Source organism: Amblyraja radiata, chromosome 11 (genome assembly GCF_010909765.2).
Source record: "Amblyraja radiata isolate CabotCenter1 chromosome 11, sAmbRad1.1.pri, whole genome shotgun sequence".
NCBI classification, from domain to species: Eukaryota; Metazoa; Chordata; class Chondrichthyes; order Rajiformes; family Rajidae; genus Amblyraja; species Amblyraja radiata.
This window is the reverse complement of record NC_045966.1, coordinates 13,990,519-14,014,693: the sequence shown is the minus strand read 5'-3', so window position 1 is coordinate 14,014,693 and position 24,175 is coordinate 13,990,519. Positions and strand designations below refer to the sequence as shown.

The window sequence follows — 24,175 nt, the reverse complement described above, 5'->3', positions numbered from 1 at the left end:
AACAGCCCGCTCCCTCCCACATCATGGAGCGGGCCTGCCGCTCGCTGATTGGGCGGCTGTCGGTCACATGACGGGTACCCCTCCCTCATTCAATGACGTCACGGGCTATAGGATTCAAAGATCCTATATAAAGCTCCGCTCCATGATCTGTGTCACTCACTAAAGATCTTATAGCGTCGCTCCACGATCTGTGTCACTCGCCATCCAACCGCCGCAGACGTAGACGAAAGATACTAGAGGAGCTGGAGAGAGACAGCGGGACAACAACAACGGCGACATAGAGACGGAGAGATAACCGAGACAACAGCGAGAGAGGAGGTGAGGGAGAGGGGACCAGGGGGTGGGGTCAGTGTGGGGTGGGGTCAGTGTGGGGGGGGGGGGTGGTCAGTGTGTGTGTGTGGGGGAGACCAGTGTGTGTGGGGTGGGGGGGGGCAGTGTGTGGGGGGGATGGGGGCCAGTGTGTGGGGGGGATGGGGGCCAGTGGGGGTGGGGGCCAGTGGGGGGGGGGATGGGGGCCAGTGTGTGGGGGGGATGGGGGCCAATGGGGGCCAGTGTGTGGGGGGGATGGGGGCCAATGGGGGGGGGGGGATGGGGGCCAGTGTGTGGGGGGGATGGGGGCCAATGTGTGGGGGGGGTGGGGGCCAGTGTGTGGGGGGGATGGGGGCCAGTGTGTGGGGGGGGGGGATGGGGGCCAGTGTGTGGGGGGGGGGGATGGGGGCCAGTGTGGGGGGGGATGAGGGCCAGTGTGTGGGGGGGATGGGGAATGGGGGCCAGTGTGTGGGGGGATGGGGAATGGGGGCCAGTGTGTGTGTGGGATGGGGAATGGGGGCCAGTGTGTGTGTGTGGGGGGGGGTTAGTGTGTGTGTGTGGGGGGGGGGGGGGATGGGTGGGGGGGGGGGGGGGGGGATGGGGGCCAGTGGGGGGGTGGGGGCCAGTGTGTGTGGGGGAGGATGAGGGCCAGTGTGTGCTCACCTCAGTCTTAAATGGCCTGCCCTTTATTCTAAGACTGTGGTCCCTGTTTCTGGACTCGCCCAACTTTGGGAACATTTTTCCTGCATCTAGCTTGTCCAGTCCTTTTATAATTTTATTATGTCTGCTGTATGATCCTGTTGTGACTAGCACAATTAATACACGGCCGACATCTTGTAAGAAGTGTTTATTCCAACAACCAACAAAAACTACTAGAGGGTCACTTGTCATCAGTCACGAGGCACAGGCACACCTCCAGCTTGTACTCCTGGCCTCAAGAGGACACTGGCATCTACACATGGAAAACGAGTACAAATGTTTCAAAATGGCACTAGAATTTACATCATATCTCCACATTCAACTTTGGGGTCACAAATTCATGTACTACAATCTATTTCCAAAGCACCACAGTGCTCTTTATACTACAAACTAAAAAATAATTGCCTAACTATTTGACATAACAAGTCGAGTTGGGGGTATTGACGATCGCCCACTTCTCGTGCTAGTCGTATTTCCGACTCATTCTGTGTTGCATTTATGTTTGTGTGTGTGTGTGGCTTGGCACGCACGCTTCAAGCAGGTTCCCCCACCACATTACCTTGTGATGCGGGCTGTGATTGCTCTCTTGAGTCTGTGAGGCTTGCTCCGTCTGAGAGAGGGGCTTCTCCGTCATGCTGACTCTCCGTCTCGTCTGGGAGACTTGCTCCGTCTGGGAGAGGGGCTTCTCCGTCATGCTGACTCTCCGTCTCGTCTGGGAGAGTTTTCATGCTCCTTTGCTGCATGTTGCCAGGGCATGGTTCAGCTGCTTTGTGCGCAGGTCTATGTCCTTCCTGATTCTGTGGTGCTCAGTACTGCTCGGTGTCAAAATGTAGCTCCGAGGGGCCAGGTTTACTCGTGCCATCTGGCCACGTTGCCACTCGGTTGGTTTGGCACGAAACCCGTTGTTGTCGCGACAGCGCCCTCGGCGCTTGCCTTCTCATTGAAGTATGCTGCCTGTCTTTCTGCTCTCTCCGCAGTATGCTGCCTGTAACACTGCTCTCTCCGCAGCGTTCCTGGCCACAGCGTGGACGTGTGGGTTGTCGGAGTGAGATGGGGTTGTCTCAATAACACTGTTCTCTTCTCTCCACAGAGCTCCTGGCCACATCATGGACGATGTGGGTGTGAGGTGAGGGTCAGTGTTGGTGTGGGGTCAGTGCAGTAACACTTCTCTCCTATCTCTGCAGCGCTCCTGGCCAGAGCATGGACAACGTGGACGTGTGTGTGGGGGTGAGATGGGGTTGACTTAGTTACACTTCTCTCTTCTCTCTGCAGAGCTCCTGGCCACAGCATGGACAACGTGGACATGTTCCAGCCTCAGGGCAAGAAGCGTAGATTGCAGGATCACAACACTGAGGTGAGTGGCTGATGATGCTGGCCAAACCGCTTGATGTTCACCTCCACACACTGCTTGTACAGAGACCATTTGCTGCTGGGTAACAGGTGAGTCTGCGGTCGAATGGAGGTGTGTTGAAGAGCAGCCTGAATTGATGTGGCTGCCACTCAGAGCTGGGATACCTGATCAAGACACTGTCACCTGCACCCAATCTCTGTCTCTGCCGCATCTGTCCCCAATATGATGCTGGCCTCTGGCATCCAACATGTGGCTTCCCCCGCTGTCATTAGTGGATCCCTCGCTTGTGTCTCCTCTGTGGGTATTGCAAGGCTCAGCGCTGGGACCCCAGTTATTTACACTATAAACCATTTGCACAGGTTGGGTGAGTGCGCAGATGCATGGCGGATGCAGTAAAATGTGGATAAATGTGAGGTTATCCACTTTGCTGGCAAGAACAGGAAGGCAGATTATTATCTAAATGGAGTCCAGTTGGGAAAAGGGGAAGTACAATGAGATCTGGGGGTCCTTGTTCATCAGTCACTGAAAGTAAGCATGCAGGCAGTGAAGAAAGCCAATGAGTTGGCCTTCATAACAAGAAGAGTATAGGAGCAAATAGGTTCTTCTGCAGTTGTGCAGGGCCCTAGTGAGGTCTCACCTGGAGTATTGTGTGCAATCTTTGTCTCCAAATTTGAGGAAGGACATTCTTGCTATTGAGATAGGTTCACGAGGTTAATTCCTGGGATGGCGGGACTGTCATATGCTGAAAGAATGGGTCGACTGGGCTTGTATTCACTGGAATTTAGAAGGATGAGAGGATCTTATGGAAACATATAAAATTCACGGGATTGGAAGGCTAGAAAGATGTTCCCGATGTTGGGGGAGTCCAAAAACCAAGGCCACTGTTTAGAATAAGGGGTCGGCATTTAGAACTGCGATGAGGAAACACTTTTTCATCCTGAGAGTTGTGAATCTGTGGAATTCTCTGCCTCGGAAGACAGTGGAGGCCAATTCACTGGATGTTTTCAAGAGAGAGTTAGATGCAACTCTTAAGGCTAAAGGAATCAAGGGATATGGGGAGAAAGCAGGAACTGGGTACTGATTGTGGATGATCAGCCATGATCATATTGCATGGCAGTGCTGGGTGGAAGTGCCGAATAGCTACTTCTGCACCTGTTGTCTATGTCTCCTTGGACTGGAGGCCATGAATGTGTTCGTTGGTGGCTGAGCTGAGGTGTGTCTGGAGGGTGGTAGAATGAAGTGGCCGTGGTGAATGAGGCAGCTGGTGATGGTCGGGTCCGGGGTGGGACTCTGCCTGGTTCTGTTCTGAGCAAGGATCGTTGTCCTTGGGAGTGTTTAATTGTGAACTGTACCAACAGAACAATGAAATTCTAACTTGCTGCAGCTTTATAGGCCTGCAAAAGAAATGCACATAATACGTGCAAAAAAACCCCCAAAGTGCTGAGTACAAGCAAAGAAAGGGTTGGTGGAAGATGATAGTTAGAGGTTGGTGCTACATAGTGTTGAACCGGGTGAATGTTGGGAAGAAGCTGTTTTTGCACCAGATGGACATGGTTTTCAGGCTGCTGATCCTAGGCATGAGATGAGAGCGGGGCCAGCCTGGTGTGGGTCTTTAATATTGGCTGCTTTTTGGAGGCTGTGCTTCATGTGGAGTGGCATTAGAAGTTCAACAGAGTATTAGTCTTCCAAGGAAGTGGTGGTGTCAGTGAACTTTGTGGCTGCATCTATGGCGAATATAGCATGATCTATGCTGTTAACAGTTACAGTAACTGTTAACAGTTCCTTCCTGTTCTTGCCACCAACGGCAACATCGCAGTTCTAAACTGCGCGAAGTATAAGGAATAAAGTGGACGAGCTTGAAGCTCAGTTAGAAACTGGCAAGTATGATGTTGTGGGAATTACTGAGACATGGCTGCAAGAGGGCCAGGGCTGGGAACTGAATATTCAAGGATATACCTCCTATCGAAAAGACAGACAGGTGGGCAGAGGGGGTGGGGTTGCCCTGTTGGTGAGGAATGAAATTCGGTCCCTTGCAAGGGGTGACATTGAAACAGGAGATGTGGAGTCAGTATGGATTGAGCTAAGGAATTGTATGGGTAAAAAGACCCTAATGGGACTAATCTACAGGCCCCTGAACAGTAGCCTGGACATAGGGCGCAAGTTGAATCGGGAGTTAAAATTGGCATGTAGCAAAAGTAATGCTGTGGTTGTTATGGGAGATTTCAACATGCAGGTAGACTGGGAAAATCAGGTTGGTTCTGAACCCCAAGAAAGGGACTTTGTAGAGTGCCTTTGTGATGGGTTCTTTGAACAGCTTGTATTGGAGCCTACCAGGGAGAAGGCAATTCTGGATTTGGTGTTATGTAATGAACCGGATTTGATAAAGGACCTCGAGGTTAATGCGCCATTAGGAGGAAGTGACCATAACATGGTTAGGTTTCAGCCCGAAACGTCGCCTATTTCCTTCGCTCCATAGATGCTGCTGCACCCGCTGAGTTCCTCCAGCAATTTTGTGTACCTTTAGGTTTAATCTACAATTGAAGAGGGAGAAGAGTAGATCGGAGGTGTCAGTGTTGCAGTTGAATAAAGGGGACTGGAAAGATAACTAGGAATAATACAGGTGGTGCAGGATCAGTTCATTCCTAGGAGGAAGAAAGATTCCAAGGGGATGAAGTTTAATGCAGATAAATGTGAGGTTATCCACTTTTGTAGCAAAAACAGGAAGGCAGATTACTATCTAAATGGCGTCAAGTTGGGAAAAGGGGAAGTACAACGGGATCTGGGGGTCCTTGTACATTAGTCTATGAAAGTAAGCATGCCGGTAGAGCAGGCAGTGAAGAAAGCGAATGGCATGTTGGCCTTTATAACAAGAGGAATCGAATATAGGAGCAAAGAGGTCCTTCTGCAGTTGTATAGAGCCCGAGTGAGACCACACCTGGAGTATTGTGTGCAGTTTTGGTCCCCTAATTTGAGGAAGGACATTCTTGCTATTGAGGGAGTGCAGCGTAGGTTTACAAGGTTAATTCCCGGGATGGCGGGACTGTCATATGCTGAGAGAATGGAGCAGCTGGACTTGTACACTCTGGAGTTTAGAAGGATGAGAGGGTATCTCATTGAAACATATAAGATTGTTAAGGGCTTGGACACGCTAGAGGCAGGAAACATGTTCCCGATGTTGGGGGAGTCCAGAACCAGGGTCCACAGTTTAAGAATAAGGGGTAAGCCATTTAGAACGGAGACGAGGAAACACTTTTTCTCACAGAGAGTGGTGTCTGTGGAATTCTCTGCCTCTGAGGGCGGTGGAGGCAGGTTCTCTGGATGCTTTCAAGAGAGAGCTGGATAGGGCTCTTAAAAATAGCGGAGTCGGGGGATATGGGGTGAAGGCAGCAACGGGGTACTGATTGGGAATGATCAGCCATGATCACATTGAATGTCGGTGCTGGCTCGAAGGACTCCTGCACCTATTGTCTATTGTCTATAGTACAAATGTGATTTTGTTCTTTACTTGATGATTTCCAGCAGCTCTGGGAAAGGGTGATTGTCATTGAAGTTCATTCCATACCTTGGTGCTTCATGGCAGGTCAAGCTGGAAAGTTTTACATAGTGTCTGCATGCATAATGTCGCTGAAACTTGTGTCCACTTTTGCATCAATTGTTATTTCTTTCCTTTGGTACCACAGAATATCAACGTGGCTGCAGTGAATAATAAGAGCATGTCCCTGCAGCGCTCACGGCTTCCACAGCTGTCTCTGAGGCGAATACAGATGCCAGCTGCAGTGGCCAGCACTAACGTGAGTCCCTCATTACCTGTCCGTTTGGTGATGGCAGTAAACTTCATGTGGAGAGGTCGGAATGTTAAATGTGTGAGGAGTAAACGATGATCAGGAAAGGGGAGGGTGTTGGAGGGGGGAAGAGAACTGGAGTGGCCATTCACTGGGTGTTGTCCAATGTTGATGATGCTGTGTGTGTTCATGTGCTTCTTCTCTCTGTCCTTCAGCCGGCTGGGGCAGTGAAGAAGGCAGGCTGCAGCACTGTCCCGCCGAGCTCCTCCAGGGGCCGGTTGACACAGAGCACACCTGGCAAGGCAAAGAAGAGTAAGTATGGAGCTCTGTCTGCTCTCAGACGTCCGTTCATGCAGGGGTCATAGAAACATAGAAAATAGGTGCAGGAGTAGGCCATTCGGCCCTTCGAGCCTGCACCGCCATTCGATATGATCATGGCTGATCATCCAACTCGGTATCCTGTACCTGCCTTCTCTCCATAACCCCTGATCCCTTTAGCCACAAGTGCCACATCTAACTCCCGTTTAAATATAGCCAACGAACTGGCCTCAACTACCTTCTGTGGCAGAGAGTTCCAGAGATTCACCACTCTGTGTGAAAAATGTTTTTCTCATCTCGGTCCTAAAGGATTTCCCCTTTATCCTGAAACTGTGACCCCTTGTCCTGGACTTCCCCAACATCGGGAACAATCTTCCTGCATCTAGCCTGTCCAACCCCTTAAGAATTTTGTACGTTTCTATAAGATCCCCCATCAATCTTCTAAATTCTAGCGAGTACAAGCCGCGTCTATCCAGTCTTTCTTCATATGAAAGTCCTGACATCCCAGGAATCAGTCTGGTGAACCTTCTCTGTACTCCCTCTATGGCAAGAATGCCTTTTCTCAGATTTGGAGACCAAAACTGTACGCAATACTCCAGGTGTGGTCTCACCAAGACCCTGTACAACTGCAGTAGAACCTCCCTGCTCCTATACTCAAATCCTTTTGCTATGAATGCTAACATACCATTCACTTTCATCACTGCCTGCTGCACCTATGCCTACTTTCAATGACTGGTGTACCATGGCACCCAGGTCTCGTTGCATCTCCCCTTTTCCTAATCGGCCACCATTTAGATAATGGTGGCCAATAAATGGGTCATTTATCTATCGCTCTTGTGTTGACAAAACCTCCATGAGTTGCATGTTGCCAGTCTGTGAAGATGCTGTTGCAATATAACGTGGTTCACATACAATATTTCCTTTGACAGTGAGGCTGGCAAAGGGCAAGGTACAGACCCTGGGCTGCTTCCTGTGGCACAGTGGGCTGGTCCGTGGCTACACCTTACTCTAACGCATCACCCATCACTGGCAACGTGCAGTACTAGCTGTGATGCAGGACTCCAAAGCTGTTGCGTGGTGCTCGCCACACTGCTTCAGTGACCACACCAACTCAGCGGCTTAGCCATGAACCATAAAATCTTCCACCCACCCTTGCCCTCTGCTTCTCCCTAAATGGCTATCACCCTCCTGTCTTCTGAGAATCCTCTATCAAGTTCTCTCATCCAACAGCAAGCCCCTTCAACGCTGCTCCCTTGAGGCAGCCTTATCTCTTAGTTTCCACCAGCCCATTGTGGCTAAGCGATGGATCTCGTTTAGCCTTCCTTTTTGTTTCACCTTCCATCACAGTGAGGATTGTGGAGGAGTCACTGTGGTGGATGTTCATGTTAAAATGTGTTTTGTGTGTACTGTTGCTTTTTATTGGTATGACTGTATGGCAAATTCCTCGTATGTTGCAAATCATACTTGGCTAATAAGAGTGATTATTATGATGATAAGGAATGTGAAGACCTGGGCTGGTGCTGGGTGAGTTTGGAGATAGTGACCAGACTGATTCTGGTTCCAGGTGGAATTGCATGTGTTGTTGGGCCTGATACCTGTGCCGCCGTCTTGCCCATTACTGGCCACATGTTATAGTTTGAAGTTGTGCTACAGTTCAGAGCAGTCACAATAGACAACAGGTGCGGGAGTAGGCCATTCGGCCCTTCGAACCAGCACCACCATTCAATGTGATCATGGCTGATCATCCCCAATCGATTTGATGATTTAATTTATTATCATTGTCTTCAATGAAGAGACAATAAAATTATTTTTCCCTTAGTCATACAAAAAAAAAAAAACAAAAAAAAAACCACAGAACACAGTAGTCCACAACACAAACATCCCCACAGAAGCACCAAAGTTCCCCCCTGTGAGGAGGAACCAAAGTCCAGTCAACCACCTCACCGTTGTTCCCCAATGTTCACTCGTGGTCGGGGCCTCCCGAACACCCCGTCGCCACTATGGGCGGCCGGATGTTCAGGCCCTCTCGTCGGCCACTTTCCACCGGAGTCCACGGCTCCCGATGTCCACAGGCCGTGCTGGGCGGAGATTCGCGCTGGCGACCCCCGGCAGAGGGTCCCAGGACTCCGCGATGTTAAAGTCAGAGGCGCCCGTGTTGGGAGCTTCGCACCCACAGCTCCGCGATGTTGGAGCAGCGGCCCAGCACTCCGGAGCTCAAAGCGGCGATCCCAGGGAGGCCTCTCCCGCTCCGCGATGTTTCCAGCGCCTCGCCGTCGCTGCTGAAGCTCTGGTCCGGTCCCGGCAGGAAAGGCTGTGCCAATCCAGTTGGTAGACCACGAGGTGTTGGGGGGAGGGGGAGGGGGAGGGTGAGGACGCGACTCGGATAATAGCTGCATCCTCGCCAGGAAGCGACCGAAGGACGGTTTCCCCCTTGCCCTACCCGCTTCCCCCCCCCCCCCCCCCCACATAAAATACCGAAAAAAACACACTCTAATCATAACAAAATAAAAAAAGACAGCCAGACCGTGGTCGGAGGCAGCTAGCAACGGCTGCCTTCTCCCCATATCCCCTGACTCCTCTGTCACGTTGGCCTGTACTTGAAGCTCTGGCCTGATCACGGACACTGGGCCTGCTCTGCTGTGCTTCTAGTTATGCAACATGTGGACGAGCGGTTCAGAATTGCTTTCGAAACCACTGATTACTTTCCACAGCTCGTGTGGCAGCGGTAGCTAAAGATGCAGCTCCCAGCACTGCTGCCCAGGGTGGTGAGTATGTCTGCTGTCTTTCATTTTAGATTACTGGGAATGCTGGAAATGCTTTTAGATGGGAGTGCCACGTGAGGTCTACATGGTGGTATCTTCACCGGGCCAAGTGGAGCAGGACTGGGAGAATGCTTTGTTGCTGCAGAGATTGAGGTTGGTCTTGTGCTCTCTGAGTTTCTGCTGAAGGTAAACATTAGCATGCAGGCAAAAATGGGTAAGCAATTTGAGGTTTTGCATGTGGGGGCAATTGGTGATCTGCTTGGGATGGAGATAGAATGAGACATTAGTGCAAGTTTTATTGCAGAGCATGGTTCACAGTTATCCATTGCTGGCAGTTGTATGAAGATCTTTTATAAAAGTTTCACCAGTCAAATACACTGCGATGATTGTGTGTTTGGTGATGGGCGTGAGGTGTGCGTCGGCAGTTCCACAATCAGTGAAGTATGCTCCTTCCGCAGCTGTGGCCAAGAGGCGACCGGCCTGGGATGTGAAAGGGAAGCTGGAAGACACGCAGAAACTCCTGTCGGAATGCGCGGGCAAGCTGCAGGTCGCGGAGCTGCAGAGGAAACGGCTTCAAGAGAGTGCAGACGTGCTGGGCATAGGCTTGTCTCATGCCGCATCCCGAGTCAAAGAACTAGAAGACAAACTGCGGTTAGTATTCTGCTGATCATCTACAATCAGTACCCCGTTCCCGTCTTCTCCCCATATCTCCTGACATTGCTATCTTTAATAATAATAATAATAAATTTTATTTATGGGCGCCTTTCAAGAGTCTCAAGGACACCTTACAAAAATTTAGCAGGTAGAGGAAAAACATGTAAGGGGAATGAAATAAATAGTAGAGACATGACTAGTACACAAAGTAGACAGAATTCAATTCAAAACACAATATGAGGCAATTAATGCACAGATGAAAATGGAGGGGGACATGGGGCTAAGGATAGGCAGAGGTGAAGAGATGGGTCTTGAGGCGGGACTGGAAGATGGTGAGGGACACGGAATTGCGGATCAGTTGGGGGAGGGAGTTCCTGAGCCTGGGAGCTGCCCTGGAGAAGGCTCTGTCCCCAAAACTGCGGAGGTTGGACTTGTGGATGGAGAGGAGACCGGCTGATGTGGATCGGAGGGACCGTGAGGGTTGGTATCTTTAAAAGCTCTATCTGACCCTCTCTTGAAAACATCCAGAGAATTGGCCTCCACCGCCCTCTGAGACAGAGAATTCCACAGATTCACAACTGTGTGAAAAATGTTTTCCTCATCTCAGTTCTGAATGGCTTACCCCTTATTCTTAAACTATGTTTCTATGTGGCCCCTGGTTCTGGACTCCCCCAACATTGGGAACATGTTTCCCCGCCTCTAGCGTGGCCAATCCCTTAATAATCTTATGTTTCAATACGATCCCCTCTCATCCGTTTCCATTCCAGAGTGTACAAGCCCAGCCGCTCCATTCTAACAACATATGACAGTCCCACCATCCCGAGAATTAACCTGATGAACCTGCAGTCTCACCTCCCTCAATAGCAAGAATGTCCTTCCTCCAGTTTGGAGACCAAAACTGCACACAATACTCCAGGTGTGGTCTAACTAGGGCCCTGTACAATTGCAGAAGGACCCTTTGCTCCTATACTCATCTCCCCTTGTTATGAAGGCCAACAATATTGGCTTTCTTCACTGCCTGCTGTACCTGCATGCTTACTTTCATTGACTGATGAACGAGGACACCCAGATCTCGTTGTACTTCCCCATTTCCCAACTTGACACCATTCTGATAATAATCTGCCTTCCTGTTCTTGCCACCAAAGTGGATAACCTCACATTTATCCACATTAGACTGCGTCTGGCATGCATCCGCCCATTCACCCAACCTGTCCAAGTCGCCCTGCATCCTCATAACATCCTCCTCACAGTTCACACTGCCACCCAGCTTTGTGTCATCTGCAAATTTGCTAATGTTACTTAAGGATAATGGCATTGTTGAGATGGGTGCATGGATATGCGGGGAGTGGAGGGATATGGATTGTGTGCAGGCTGAGGAGATTAGTTTAACTTGGCATCATGTTGGGGATGAACATTGTGGTCCGAAGGGCCTGTTGCTATACTGTACTTTTCTATGTTCATTTAGACCGGCATCTGCAACTCTAGACAGGCAGGGAATGGAGGGGTATAGATTGTATGCAGGTACATGAGATTAGTTGCCATCAGGGTCAGTACACACGGCCCCACTAACCACTGTTGGGCCGCTTCCATCTACGAGTTGTGCCGTTGGTGAGCATGTTTGTCTGCATCTTGTGAAGCTGAGCCTTTACACATCCCAATCACCAGGGGATGAAGATAATTTTGGAATCACTTCCTTCCATGCATTCAATTAATACCACTTTATTACCACGGGTACAGTGACAGTCTTTGTGTTTAATTGTCCCCCTCCATTGGTGATGAAATGTGCAGAGTTTTGTTCTGCTCCTTACCTGATCATTGCCCGCGTCTGTTTAGGACAGCGGAGTGTCAGCTGCAGAGCAGGGAATCGGAGCTGGGTCAGCTTCGACATGACAACACTGCCCTGCAGACGGTGTTGCCGCTCCGGGAAGCTCAAATCAGCAGCTTAACTACTGAAGTGAAAGAACTCTCCGCCACTCTGGAAGACACCAAGGTGAAGCCGCACTTCTGAATGTTATTATTATAGCCCAGTAAAAGTCTGATTTGGGGAAGCTGAAACGTGTCCCGCAGAATCACTTGGCTGGGCACTATCTAGTCTGGGCTCACATATCCTACACCAGACCTGAGGCATGGTAGAGGTGGGTGTGACGTGTGGGTGAGTGGAGAATGCAGAAAGCTTTGTGGACCAGTGAGAGAGGGTTGAAATGTCCAGGGATAGAGGTGGGCTGTCCAGTGGCTATTTCAGAACACATCCAGAGCAAGTTCACAGGGATGGGTTCTTGGGTAAATTAGCTTTGGTAAAATAAATTGTCCCAAGTGTGCAGGGTAGTGTTAGTGTACGGGGTAATTGCTGGCCAGCATAGACATGTTGGGCCGAAGGGCCTGTTTCCACACTATCTCAAGTTCAAGTGAGTTTATTGTCATGTGTCCCTGTATAGGACAATTAAATTCTTGCTTTGCTTAAGCACACAGAAAATAGTAGGCATTTACTACAAAACAGATAAATGTGTCCATATACCATGATATAAATATATACACACATGAATAAATAAACTGATAAAGTGCAAATAGCAGAAAGTGGTTATTAATAATCAGAGTTTTGTCCGAGCCAGGTTTAATAGCCTGATGGCTGTGGGGAAGTAGCTATTCCTGAACCTGGTTGTTGCAGTCTTCAGGCTCCTGTACCTTCTACCTGAAGGTAGCAGGGAGATGAGTGTGTGGCCAGGATGGTGTGGGTCTTTGATGATGCTGCCAGCCTTTTTGAGGCAGCGAAAATCTCTAAAGTTTACACCACGCCACTATTGCGGGATGTCCACGTGAAGTGTACGATGTGTCTCCTAGCGTGTGATGTATTCTGCTGACTGGCAATGCTTGCTTCCTCCAGAGTACACTGGTGTACACACAGCAGCAACTGGACCAGAAGGCTGCCTGTGCGGATGAACAACAAAAGCTCATCGGCAGTCTGGAGGAGCAGCTTCAGCATATGGAGCAGGCACTGACAAACACTGAGCAGGAAAGACGCAGATTGCACAACGACGTGCAGGAGCTGAAGGTACCGTCGTGTTTAATCCTCCTGTATTGACAGTAATATTACCCAGTAACACATGGAGAGAAAATATAATAAACACACACACACACACACACACACACTGTGCAGGAGCTGAAGGTACGGTCGTGTTTAATCCTCATGTATTGACCCTGTAACATAACAGAGAAAATATCACGCACACAAGCGCTCCCCCCCCCCCCCCCCCCTCGTCGGCCCACATATAATAAAAACACACATGCACACGCTGAAGGTAACGTCAGCTCACCACTGTCGTATTTAATCCTCGTACTGACCCTGGAACATTAATAATAATATTAATAATAAATTTTATTTGCGGGCGCCTTTCAAAGTCTCAAGGACACCTTACAGAGATTAACAAGAGAGAAAAAACATATAGTCGGAGTAAAATAAATAATAAGAACATCACCAGTACACAAATTAAAGACAGAAATCGCTCCAAAAACAAAAAATCAAAAATACAATGTAAAGAGAGAGCAGCGGCAGCTAAAGCGCGCCAGCGTCCACTCTCCTTTCCGACAGCCATCTTGAACACAGACTAACATATTAACTTGCACACAAAAAAAAATCATCCCCCCACAATGATTGCCACTGTGGGGGAAGGCACAATGTCCAGTCCCCATCTCCAGTTCTCCCAAAGTCAGGCCTATTGTGGCCACTGCTATTGCCTCTACGGAGGCCCGATGTTCCTGGCCGGGTGGTGTTGCCCCGACGTCGGGAGAGTCCTTTCAGCGGCTGGGCCACCTGGAACGGCCGCTTCGTAACTGGGGACCGTGGCTCCCAAAGCCGGCAAGGCCGCGCCGGTTTGGAGCTCCCAGGCTCCCGATGTTGGAGTCGACGCCGCCCGTTGAACGTGAGGTGTTGAACACGGTGGTCACAGCTCACCGGAGCTCCAGCGCGGCGACCCAGGCAAGGCATCGCCCGCTCCGCTCCGCAATAGCGCTCCAGCAATAGTGCTGCCACCGAAGCCGAGGTGCTGGGCGGTCCCCGACAGGAAACGGCGCTCCACGCCCGCTGGTAGGCCACAAGGACGGGTCGATGGGGCAGCCCGGAGAAAAAGCTGCCTCACCAACCAGGTAGGAACCTAGAAATATTATTACCCCTTACCCCCCACATTAAAAGTAACAATACACAGAGAGAAAATATAATAAACACATTCGATTAATTTTCAGCCCCAATACTCGTGCAAACAAAGCCTAAAGGCCTTGGTGAAGTCAAAGACAGTTCATCAGTTAATTTAGTGTTGAAGGGCCGGATAGTTATTGGGAAGAAGCTATTCTGCATTGTGAATCTTCTCAACCTTCTTGTGGCATTGCTGAAGTTTCTGTATGATTGCACCAGTGTGCGGGGTTCAGGCCAGGTGGTCGGAGATGTACGTGCCCAGGCAGCGATGAAGTTGTTCACTCCACCACCAACCTGTCCATGGATCCTCTGTTTTTTCCTGTCAACAATCTCCTTGTTCTTGCGCAGGATTGTTCTGCCAACATTCAACCCATTTTCAATCTTCCTCCTATTGTCTTCATTGATAGTTTAGTTTGTTATTATTGTGATCACGTGTACTGATGTCCAGTGAAAATCTTTGTCATCCAGTCCACAAAAAGACTACGAGATTACAATTGAGCCGTCTACAATGTACAGATACAGGATAAAGGGAATAACGTTCAGTTCAAGACAAAGTTCAATTCTCCCTCCTTCCCCTCCCACTTCCCAGTTCTCCCACAAGTCCTACTGTCTCCGCCTACTTCCTTTCTCTTCCCCCCGCCCCCGACATCAGTCTGAAGAAGAGTCTCGACCCGAAACGTCGCTAATTCCTTCTCTCCATTTATGCTGCCTCACCCGCTGAGTTTCTCCAGCATTTTTTGGTCGACCTTCGATTTTTCCAGCATCTGTAGTTCTTTCTTAAACAACGTCCAATTCAAGATAGTTCAAAGATCTCCAATGAGGTAGATGGGAGGTCAGGTCAGGGTGGAAACTGTCCCTGAATCTGGAGCCGACTCATTGGTAATGGGAGAGGGTTGTGAGAGGCTCTATATGTGGGCACCAGAGCTCCCGGCACAGCAGCCTGTAATGGATTCCATCGTCCTGCAGCCAACCATCTCTCAACTGGCCATTCACTTGCCCCTGGTGTTTGTCCAGTGCTGTGTACAGCCAGTGACGTTCTCCTTGGCTCTTGGTCCCGGTGTTTGCTCTGTGCTGTCTGCAGCCAGTGACGTTCTCCCTGCCTTGCCTCTTACAGGGGAATATCCGTGTTATCTGCCGTGTTCGCCCGCTTCTGGACGGGGAGAGGCACAATGATATGATGCACATTCAGTTCCTGCCCAGTGATGAGAAGGTGATCACCCTAACAAAGGAGCAGGAGGTAAGTCATGCATTTCACACATCAGTCTGCTCATAGAGTGACAACAGGCCCTTCAGCCCAGCCTACCCCCACTGACCATGTTGTTCCTTGCCTCAACTACCCTCTCCTGGAGCTCATTCCATACACGTGTGGGGAAAACGTTGCCGCTTGGGTTCCTGTTCAATCTTTCCCCTCACTTCAAACCCATGTCCTCAGCTTCTTCATTCCCTTACTCTGGAATTTAGAAGCTTGAGAGGGGATCTCATTGAAACATATAAGATTGTTAAGGGGTTGGATATGCTAGAGGCAGGAAACGTGTTCCCAATGTTGGGGGAGTCAAGAACCAGGGTCACACACTTTAAGAATAAGGGGTAAGCCATTTAGAACGGAGACGAGGAAACATTTTTTTACCCAGAGAGTTGTGAGTTTGTGGAATTCTCTGCCTCAGAGGGCGGTGGAGGTCGGTTCTCTGAATGCATTCAAGAGAGAGTTCGATAGCTCTTAAAGATAGTGGAGTCAAGGGATATGGGGAGAAGGCAGGAACAGGATACTTATTTCACATTGAATGGCTCGAAGGGCCAAATGGCCTACTCCTGCACCTATTGTCTAACCCTGGGTAAAAGACTACCTGATCTATTCTTCTCATGATCTTGTACACCTCTATAAGATCACCCCTCATCCTCCTACATTCTCTAACCTGTCCAACCTCCCTCTATACCCCACTCCCTCAAGTGCATACATCCTCAAATCCTCTACAGCCTTTCCAGCTTAACGACATCTTTCTTAATGGCAGACTGACCAAAACTGAACAAATGACTTTCCTAACAGTGGCCTCACCAGCATCTTGTTCAGTAATGTGCAGGGGTGCCACGAAGACTCAGGCTTTTGTTGAAAGGCCACAGAGACAGCAAAGGGTCGCCGCTGACTGGTGGTAGTGTTCAGTGTTATAGTGGGACAGGGCTCGTCCACACTGTGCATGCTCCTGACTCCATTAACTGGTGGTGAGGTGGTGTCTAGGGGAGTTCTGGTGACGCGCGGCTCTACAACTGGCTTCGTGGTCTCCTGTGGTGGTCAGGCTGAGGAAGGAGTCGGTCTCAGTTGTTCCCACAATGGCTGCATGCTCCTGTGGTGGTCAGGCTGATGGAGAAGTCATTCTCAGTTGCTCCCACACTGTCTGCATGGTCTCAATAGACAATAGATGCAGGAGTAGGCCATTCGGCCCTTTGAGCCAGCACCGCCATTCAATGGCGTCTCCTGTGGTGGTCAGGCTGAGGGAGGAGTCGGTCTCAGTTGTTCCCAACATGTAAACGTGGTGTATAAAGTGTAATGGGATTGGATCAAGACCTCGTGCTGAGCCTGCCCGAGCTGATGACGTAATTCAATGTTAAGCTGCAAACTGAACTTTCCTCAAATTATTTCTAAAGTCTCACACTGGGAACAACCAGAAAGAGGTGGTGAAACACAACTTTAGTTTTGACCACGTTTTGCAACCAGTGGCAAAGCAGGAAAAAGTATTTGAAGACATCTCTCAACTGGTGCAGGTAAGTCTGGTGTACACATCACTGATTAACTTGCTCTGTGTGGATCCCCCTGCTACACCTGTTCAAGGCTTCTGTCTAATATTGCTCGGTGTCTGCAGACACCCTTCCACAGTGTAAGAAGGAACTGCAGGTTCTCTCTCTCCCTATCTTTCGCCCCCCCCACTCGTAATAAGGGCAGAGTCCCCCTAGTCCTCACGTTTCACCCCACTAGCCGTCACGTAAAACAAATAGTCCTCCATCATTTTTGCCACCTCCAACATGACCCCACCACTCGCCACATCTTCCCATCTCACCCCCCCCCCCCCAGTCCGTTTTCCGCAAAGACCGCTCCCTCCGTAACTCCCTGGCTAATTCTTCCCTTCCCTCCCGCGCTACCCCCTCCCGGGTACTTTCCCTTGCAACCGCAAGAGATGCTACACTTGTCGCTTTACCTCCCCCCTCGACTCCATTCAAGCAGTCGTTCCAGGCGCGAGAGGTTCATGTGCATCTCCTCCAACCTCATCTATTGCATCCGCTGCTCCAGATGTCAGCTGATCTACATCGGTGAGACCGAGCGTAGGCATGGCGATCGTTTCGCCGAACACGTCCGCTCGGTTCGCATTAACCAACCTGATCTCCCGGTGGCTCAGCACTTCAATTCCCCCTCCCATTCCAAAGCTGACCTCTCTGTCCTGGGCCACCTCCATGGCCAGAGTGAGCACCACCGGAAATTGGAGGAGCAACACCTCGTATTCCGCTTGGGCAGTCTGCACCCTAGCAGCATAAACATTGAATTCCCCAATTTCCGGTGGCCCTTGCTGCTTCTCATCTCTCCCTCAGCCCTCGGGCCCCTCCTCTTCCTTTTTTCTTTCTTCGTCCCGTCCCCCCCCCATCCCTCCCCCACCCTACATCAGTTTGAAGGAAGGGTTTCGGCCCAAAATGTTGCCTTTTTCCTTCGCTCCATAGATGCTGCCTCACCCGCTGAGTTTCTCCATCACTTTTATCTACTGCAGAATGATGCTGGTTTAAACCCAAGAGAGACACAGAAAGCTGGATTAACTCAGCGGGAAGGGCTGCATCTCTGGAGAGAAGGAATGGGTGAAGTTTCAGCTCGAGACCCCTCTTCAGATGAAGAAGGGTCTCGATCTGAAACATCGCTCTTCCTTCTCCCGAGAGATGCTGCCTGACCCGCTGAGTTACTGTAGCATTTAGTGTCACCCACTGTGGATGGGCATGACAGTAACGTAGACACACCCTGGTCTATGAGCCCGTCCCATCATTGGTGAGGTGGGTGGGTAACGGATGCTGTCTTGTCACCACTGTGTTGGGATGGTTGACATGGGCATCAAAGAGGTTGTGGGCATTATGAATGGACGGACTCTCCTGTCGTGACGCTTGCCTGCCTTTCTCTCCCAGTCTGCCCTGGATGGCTACAACGTTTGTATCTTTGCCTACGGCCAAACGGGCAGTGGCAAGACCTACACCATGGAGGGGCCGGACGAGCTGACGTGTGACGCCAAGGGGATGATTCCACGCGCAGTCGATCAGATCTTCGTCACTGCGCGTAGACTCGAGACCATGGGATGGATGGTGAGTATCTGCAGTGTGGCCAGCAGGCAGGCAGGAGTCTAGACGCGAAACACTTCACAACTGGTGGGAGCCTTCTAGCTCTCCACCAACCCACTGTTCCTGTGTAAACGGACATCTCCATCTCTGTACCAACAGGTGGCCCTGAGATTGGTATCTGGCTAAGTGCAAGCTCTCACTGCTGTCAGGCCTGGAGTGGCCTGGTGCAGCTGTTACATGATGTCCCTGTCTGTCCTTCTGCCTTGGACACAGCCTTCCCACTAGTAACTTGTTCCAGGCACCACTGCCTGGCTGCACACACAAGCTGCACCTCACACAGAGCCCTGTGGGGCAGCCCTTGCCTCTGGGCTCCGGGCCCTGTGGCAGCCTCTGCCTCTGGGCCCTGTGGCAGCACTTTCTCTGTGCCCTGCAGCCCTGTTGCAGCACCTTCTCTGGGCCCTGTTGGAGCCTCTGGACCCTATGGCAGACCCTTCTCTGGGCCCTGTGGCATCCCATTTCTGGGCCTTGTTGCAGCCCCTTCTGTGGGCTCTGGGCCCTGTTGCAGCCCCTTCTCTGGGCCCTGTTGCAGCCTCTGGACCCTATGGCAGACCCTTCTCTGGACCCTGTGGCAGCCCTTTTCTGGGCCCTGTTGCAGCCCCTTCTGTGGGCTCTGGCTGCTGCCCTGTGGGTGCTACACCAGCACTGTTTCTTGTTGTCTGGTTATGAGTTAAATGTTCCTGGGCTTGCCTGGTAGCTCTGCTGTTCCCCTCAGCTCGCTCTGTTTTGGTTTCAGTACAAGTTCACCGCCAGCTTTCTGGAGATTTACAATGAAACCATCCGTGACCTGTTGGTAACTAAATCGCAGAAGGCCGTTGTGTACGAGATCAAGCAACGCGGTAACCAGAGCCGTCCGGAGCAGCTGTATGTCACCAACTTGAAGTACGTCACTGTCGGCACAGTGGAGGAGGTGGGTACCCGCCCCTAGTAACGTTACTGCCCACAGGTCCATGGGAACAGGCCCATTTTCGACTGTTCCTCATTTCCCACCCCCCCCTCCATCCCCCTCACTAAATACAGTGCCATTTATAAAACAATACCATGCTTTATCCTGCACCCCCCACACTCACACACTCTCACACACGTACACAAACCTATCCATGTTCTCCACAGATGCAGCCTGACCCGCTGAGTTACTCCAGCACTGCGTCTTCTATTTTGGTCAGTATTGGTTTGAGCTGCTCGGTTTGGACTGAGTGCTTGTGCTCTCCCCACAGGTCAACAAGTTGATTGCCACGGCCAAGTCAAACCGCTCGGTGGCAAAAACAGCAATCAATCATAAATCATCAAGAAGCCACAGTGTCTTCCAGCTGCAAATAGATGGGAGTAACACTGCCAAAGGCCTGACGTGTAGATGTGAGTAATTGCACCATTGTGAGGGGCTGGCACCGACGTGAAGGGCACCCCAGCCCAGTGTGGCTGCCGTCCTGTCTGTGTTTGGCCGGGGTCCTGTGAGCTAACAGTCTCACCTGGCTGAGCCACTGTGGGTGACACAAAGCTGGGTGCAGTGTGAACTGTGAGGAAGATGCTATGAGAATGCAGGGTGACTTGGACAGGTTGGGGGAGTGGGCAGATGCATGGCAGATGAAGTTTAATGCGGATAAATGTGAGGTTATCCACTTTGGTAGCAAAAACAGGAAGGCAGATTATTATCTAAATGGCGTCAAGTTGGGAAAAGGGGAAGTACAACGGGATCTGGGGGTCCTTGTTCATCAGTCTTTGAAAGTAAGCATGCAGGCACAGCAGGCAGTGAAGAAACCGAATGGCATGTTGGCCTTTATAACAAGAGGAATCAAATATAGGAGCAAAGAGGTCCTTTTGCTCCTATATTTGATTCCTCTAGTGAGACCACACCTGGAGTATTGTGTGCAGTTTTGGTCCCCTAATTTGAGGAAGGACATTCTTGCTATTGAGGGAGTGCAGCGTAGGTTTACAAGGTTAATTCCCGGGATGACTGGACTGTCATATGCGGCTGGGCTTTTACACTCTGGAGTTTAGAAGGATGAGAGGGTATCTCATTGAAACATATAAGATTGTTAAGGGTTTGGACACGGTAGAGGCAGGAAACATGTTCCCGATGTTGGGAGAGTCCAGAACCACGGTCCACAGTTTAAGAATAAGGAGTAAGCCATTTAGAACGGAGAAGAGGAAACTCTTTTTCTCAGAGATTTGAGTCTGTGGAATTCTACGCCTCAGAGGACAGTGGAGGCCGGTTTTCTGGATGCTTTTAAGCGAGAGCTAGATAGGGCTCTTAAAAATAGCGGAGTCAGGGGATATGGGGAGAAGGCAGGAACGGGGTACTGATTGGGGATGATCAGCCATGATCACATTGAATGGCGGTGCTGGCTCGAGGGGCCGAATGGCCTACTCCTGCACCTATTGTCTAACTGTCAAATCTAGCTGAGCCACTGTGGCTGGCATGAGCTGACAGTCCCACCTGGCCGAGCTACTGTGGCTGTCGTGGGCTGACTGTCACAGGCAGAGATTGACCCACTGTGGGTGCTGTGAGCTAACTGTCTCGAGCAGTCGCCCTGCTACACGAGGGTCCTGTGGAGCAATTTACTAATGCCCCCGTCATTGCATTTGTTTAGCAACCCTGTGCCTGGTGGACCTGGCGGGCAGCGAGCGCCTGGATAAATCTTGTTCGACCGGGGAACGTCTGAGGGAGGCTCAGGCCATCAACACCAGCCTGTCCTGGCTCGGACTCGTCATTCAGTCACTGTCCAACAAGGTGAGGTCCAGCACACCAGTGGGACGGGCCTGTGCTCACACCTTGTGCTACTGCTGGGCGGCTTGTGTGTGGCGTTTACCCATGTGTGCAGGCTGTACCCTGTGCTGGGGTGTGGAGTTACACACTGCTGGACTGCACTGTGCCAGTATGTGGGTGAGGTGTCTAACGGGACTCTGTGGGCAGGGGACGGTAGTGTCAACAGATCTGCGTGTGGGAGCATGGCTGGGCAGGCTGCTCTGTACCAGCTGCTCCATGCGGATTGCCGAGATGCTCACCGTGTTCCTGGCCCGGGGGGGGGCTGTGTGTGACGGACCCCTGTGGGTCTGTGAGAGGGACGCTGTGTGTGATGGACCTCGGTGTGGGGGGGGACTCTGTGTGTGACGGACCCCTGTGGTCGTCAGTGTGGGGGAGACCCTGTGTGACTGACCCTTCTCTCTCCCTTCTCTCTTCCAGGAAGCTCACATCCCTTACCGCAATAGTAAGCTGACCCTCCTATTACAGAACAGCTTAGGAGGAAATTCGAAGACGTGAGTAGTCCTCGCCTCCTCCGCTGTAACTTGTGCCCTGGGACGCTGTCTCGTTTGTAACTGACACGTCTGTCCCACTGTCTCGTTTGTAACTGACACGTCTGTCCCACTGTCTCGTTTGTAACTGACACGTCTGTCCCGCTGTCTCGTTTGTAACTGACACGTCTGTCCCGCTGTCTCGTTTGTAACTGACACGTCTGTCCCACTGTCTCGTTTGTAACTGACACGTCTGGCCCGCAGGTTGATGTTTGTCAACGTGTCACCGCTGGAAGAAGACTTCCATGAATCCCTCAACACCTTGCGGTTTGCCAGTCAGGTAAGCAGAGTGTGACAATGTGTGGTTGCAGGGGTGGCATTGAGCTGTACCAGGGCTGCAACATGGCTGTGTGTGGCCACTGGCTGCTGTGTGTGTGGCCACTGGCTGCTGTGTGTGTGTGTGTGTGTGGCCACTGGCTGCTGTGTGTGTGGCCACTGGCTGCTGTGTGTGTGTGTGTGTGTGTGTGTGTGTGTGTGTGTGGTCACTGGCTGCTGTGTGTGTGGCCACAGTCTGCTGTGTGTGTGTGGCCACTGGCTGCTGTGTGTGTGTGTGTGTGGCCACTGGCTGCTGTGTGTGTGGCCACTGGCGGCTGTGTGTGTGGCCACTGGCTGCTGTGTGTGTGTGTGTGTGGCCACTGGCTGCTGTGTGTGTGTGTGTGGTCACTGGCTGCTGTGTGTGTGGCCACTGTCTGCTGTGTGTGTGTGGCCACTGGCTGCTGTGTGTGTGGCCACTGTCTGCTGTGTGTGTGTGTGTGTGTGTGTGTGGCCACTGGCTGCTGTGTGTGTGTGTGTGTGGCCACTGGCGGCTGTGTGTGTGGCCACTGTCTGCTGTGTGTGTGTGTGTGTGTGTGGCCACTGGCGGCTGTGTGTGTGGCCACTGTCTGCTGTGTGTGTGTGTGTGTGTGTGTGGGGCCACTGGCTGCTGTGTGTGTGTGTAGCCACTGGCTGCTGTGTGTGTGGCCACTGGCTGCTGTGTGTGTGTGTGTGTGGCCACTGGCTGCTGTGTGTGTGTGTGGCCACTGGCTGCTGTGTGTGTGTGGCCACTAGCGGCTGTGTGTGTGGCCACTAGCGGCTGTGTGTGTGGCCACTGTCTGCTGTGTGTGTGTGTGTGGCCACTGGCTGCTGTGTGTGTGTGGCCACTGTCTGCTGTGTGTGTGTGGCCACTGTCTGCTGTGTGTGTGTGGCCACTGGCTGCTGTGTGTGTGTGTGTGTGGCCACTGGCTGCTGTGTGTGTGGCCACTGTCTGCTGTGTGTGTGTGTGTGTGTGTGTGGCCACTGGCTGCTGTGTGTGTGTGTAGCCACTGGCTGCTGTGTGTGTGGCCACTGGCTGCTGTGTGTGTGGCCACTGGCTGCTGTGTGTGTGTGTGTGTGGCCACTGGCTGCTGTGTGTGTGTGTGGCCACTGGCTGCTGTGTGTGTGTGGCCACTAGCGGCTGTGTGTGTGGCCACTAGCGGCTGTGTGTGTGGCCACTGTCTGCTGTGTGTGTGTGTGTGGCCACTGGCTGCTGTGTGTGTGTGGCCACTGGCTGCTGTGTGTGTGTGGCCACTGGCTGCTGTGTGTGTGTGTGTGGCCACTGGCTGCTGTGTGTGGCCACTGGCTGCTGTATGTGTGGCCACTGGCTGATGTATGTGTGGCCACTGGCTGCTGTGTGTGTGGCCACTGGCTGCTGTGTGTGTGTGGCCACTGGCTGCTGTGTGTGTGTGTGTGGCCACTGGCTGCTGTATGTGTGGCCACTGGCTGCTGTGTGTGTGTGGCCACTGGCTGCTGTGTGTGTGTGGCCACTGGCTGCTGTATGTGTGGCCACTGGCTGCTGTATGTGTGGCCACTGGCTGCTGTGTGTGTGTGGCCACTGTCTGCTGTGTGTGTGTGGCCACTGTCTGCTGTGTGTGTGTGGCCACTGGCTGCTGTATGTGTGGCCACTGGCTGCTGTATGTGTGGCCACTGGCTGCTGTATGTGTGGCCACTGGCTGCTGTGTATGTGTGGCCACTGGCTGCTGTGTGTGTGTGGCCACTGTCTGCTGTGTGTGTGTGGCCCCTGTCTGCTGTGTGTGTGTGGCCACTGTCTGCTGTGTGTGTGTGGCCACTGGCTGCTGTGTGTGTGTGTGTGGCCACTGGCTGCTGTATGTGTGGCCACTGGCTGCTGTGTGTGTGGCCACTAGCGGCTGTGTATGTGGCCACTAGCGGCTGTGTGACTCCTACTATCTATCTCTGATCTCAGTGTTGGTGCAGCAAGGGTACAGGCGGGTTACTGACTTAACTACTCTCTGCCCTTGTCCAGGTGAACGAGTGTAATATCGGGACTGCACAAATGAATCGTAAACGTGTCCTGTGAGGGGGAGAGGAGCCGTTCTGTGTCCAGCTGGGCTGCTGAACCAGTCTCGTTTTTATATGTGTTTGTATCTATCGCTTTAATCTGTTTTATTTTTTAATCTAATAAAGTGTTATTATTTTTGCTACCCTA

General features: G+C 51.5%; 1 protein-coding gene across 2 annotated transcripts; it reads left to right on the top strand.

Moving 5' to 3' along the window:
• The first annotated feature begins 154 nt into the window (after nucleotides 1-154).
• On the top strand, nucleotides 155-24,175 carry LOC116978304 (carboxy-terminal kinesin 2-like). Of its 2 annotated transcripts, XM_033029360.1 has the most exons (17): nucleotides 216-318; nucleotides 2,281-2,362; nucleotides 6,040-6,150; nucleotides 6,357-6,453; nucleotides 9,171-9,224; nucleotides 9,647-9,872; nucleotides 11,709-11,865; nucleotides 12,757-12,924; nucleotides 15,176-15,298; nucleotides 16,702-16,818; nucleotides 18,214-18,387; nucleotides 19,157-19,330; nucleotides 19,638-19,776; nucleotides 21,012-21,151; nucleotides 21,605-21,678; nucleotides 21,919-21,994; nucleotides 23,993-24,175. In XM_033029360.1, the coding sequence occupies exons 2-17, from the start codon at nucleotides 2,297-2,299 to the stop codon at nucleotides 24,044-24,046; spliced, it is 1,950 nt and encodes a 649-aa protein (XP_032885251.1). In that variant the 5' UTR covers nucleotides 216-318; nucleotides 2,281-2,296; the 3' UTR covers nucleotides 24,047-24,175. The 2 variants fall into 2 exon arrangements, with proteins under 2 accessions (XP_032885252.1, XP_032885251.1); XM_033029361.1 differs by lacking the exon at nucleotides 9,171-9,224 and having other exon boundaries at nucleotides 155-318; nucleotides 9,680-9,872.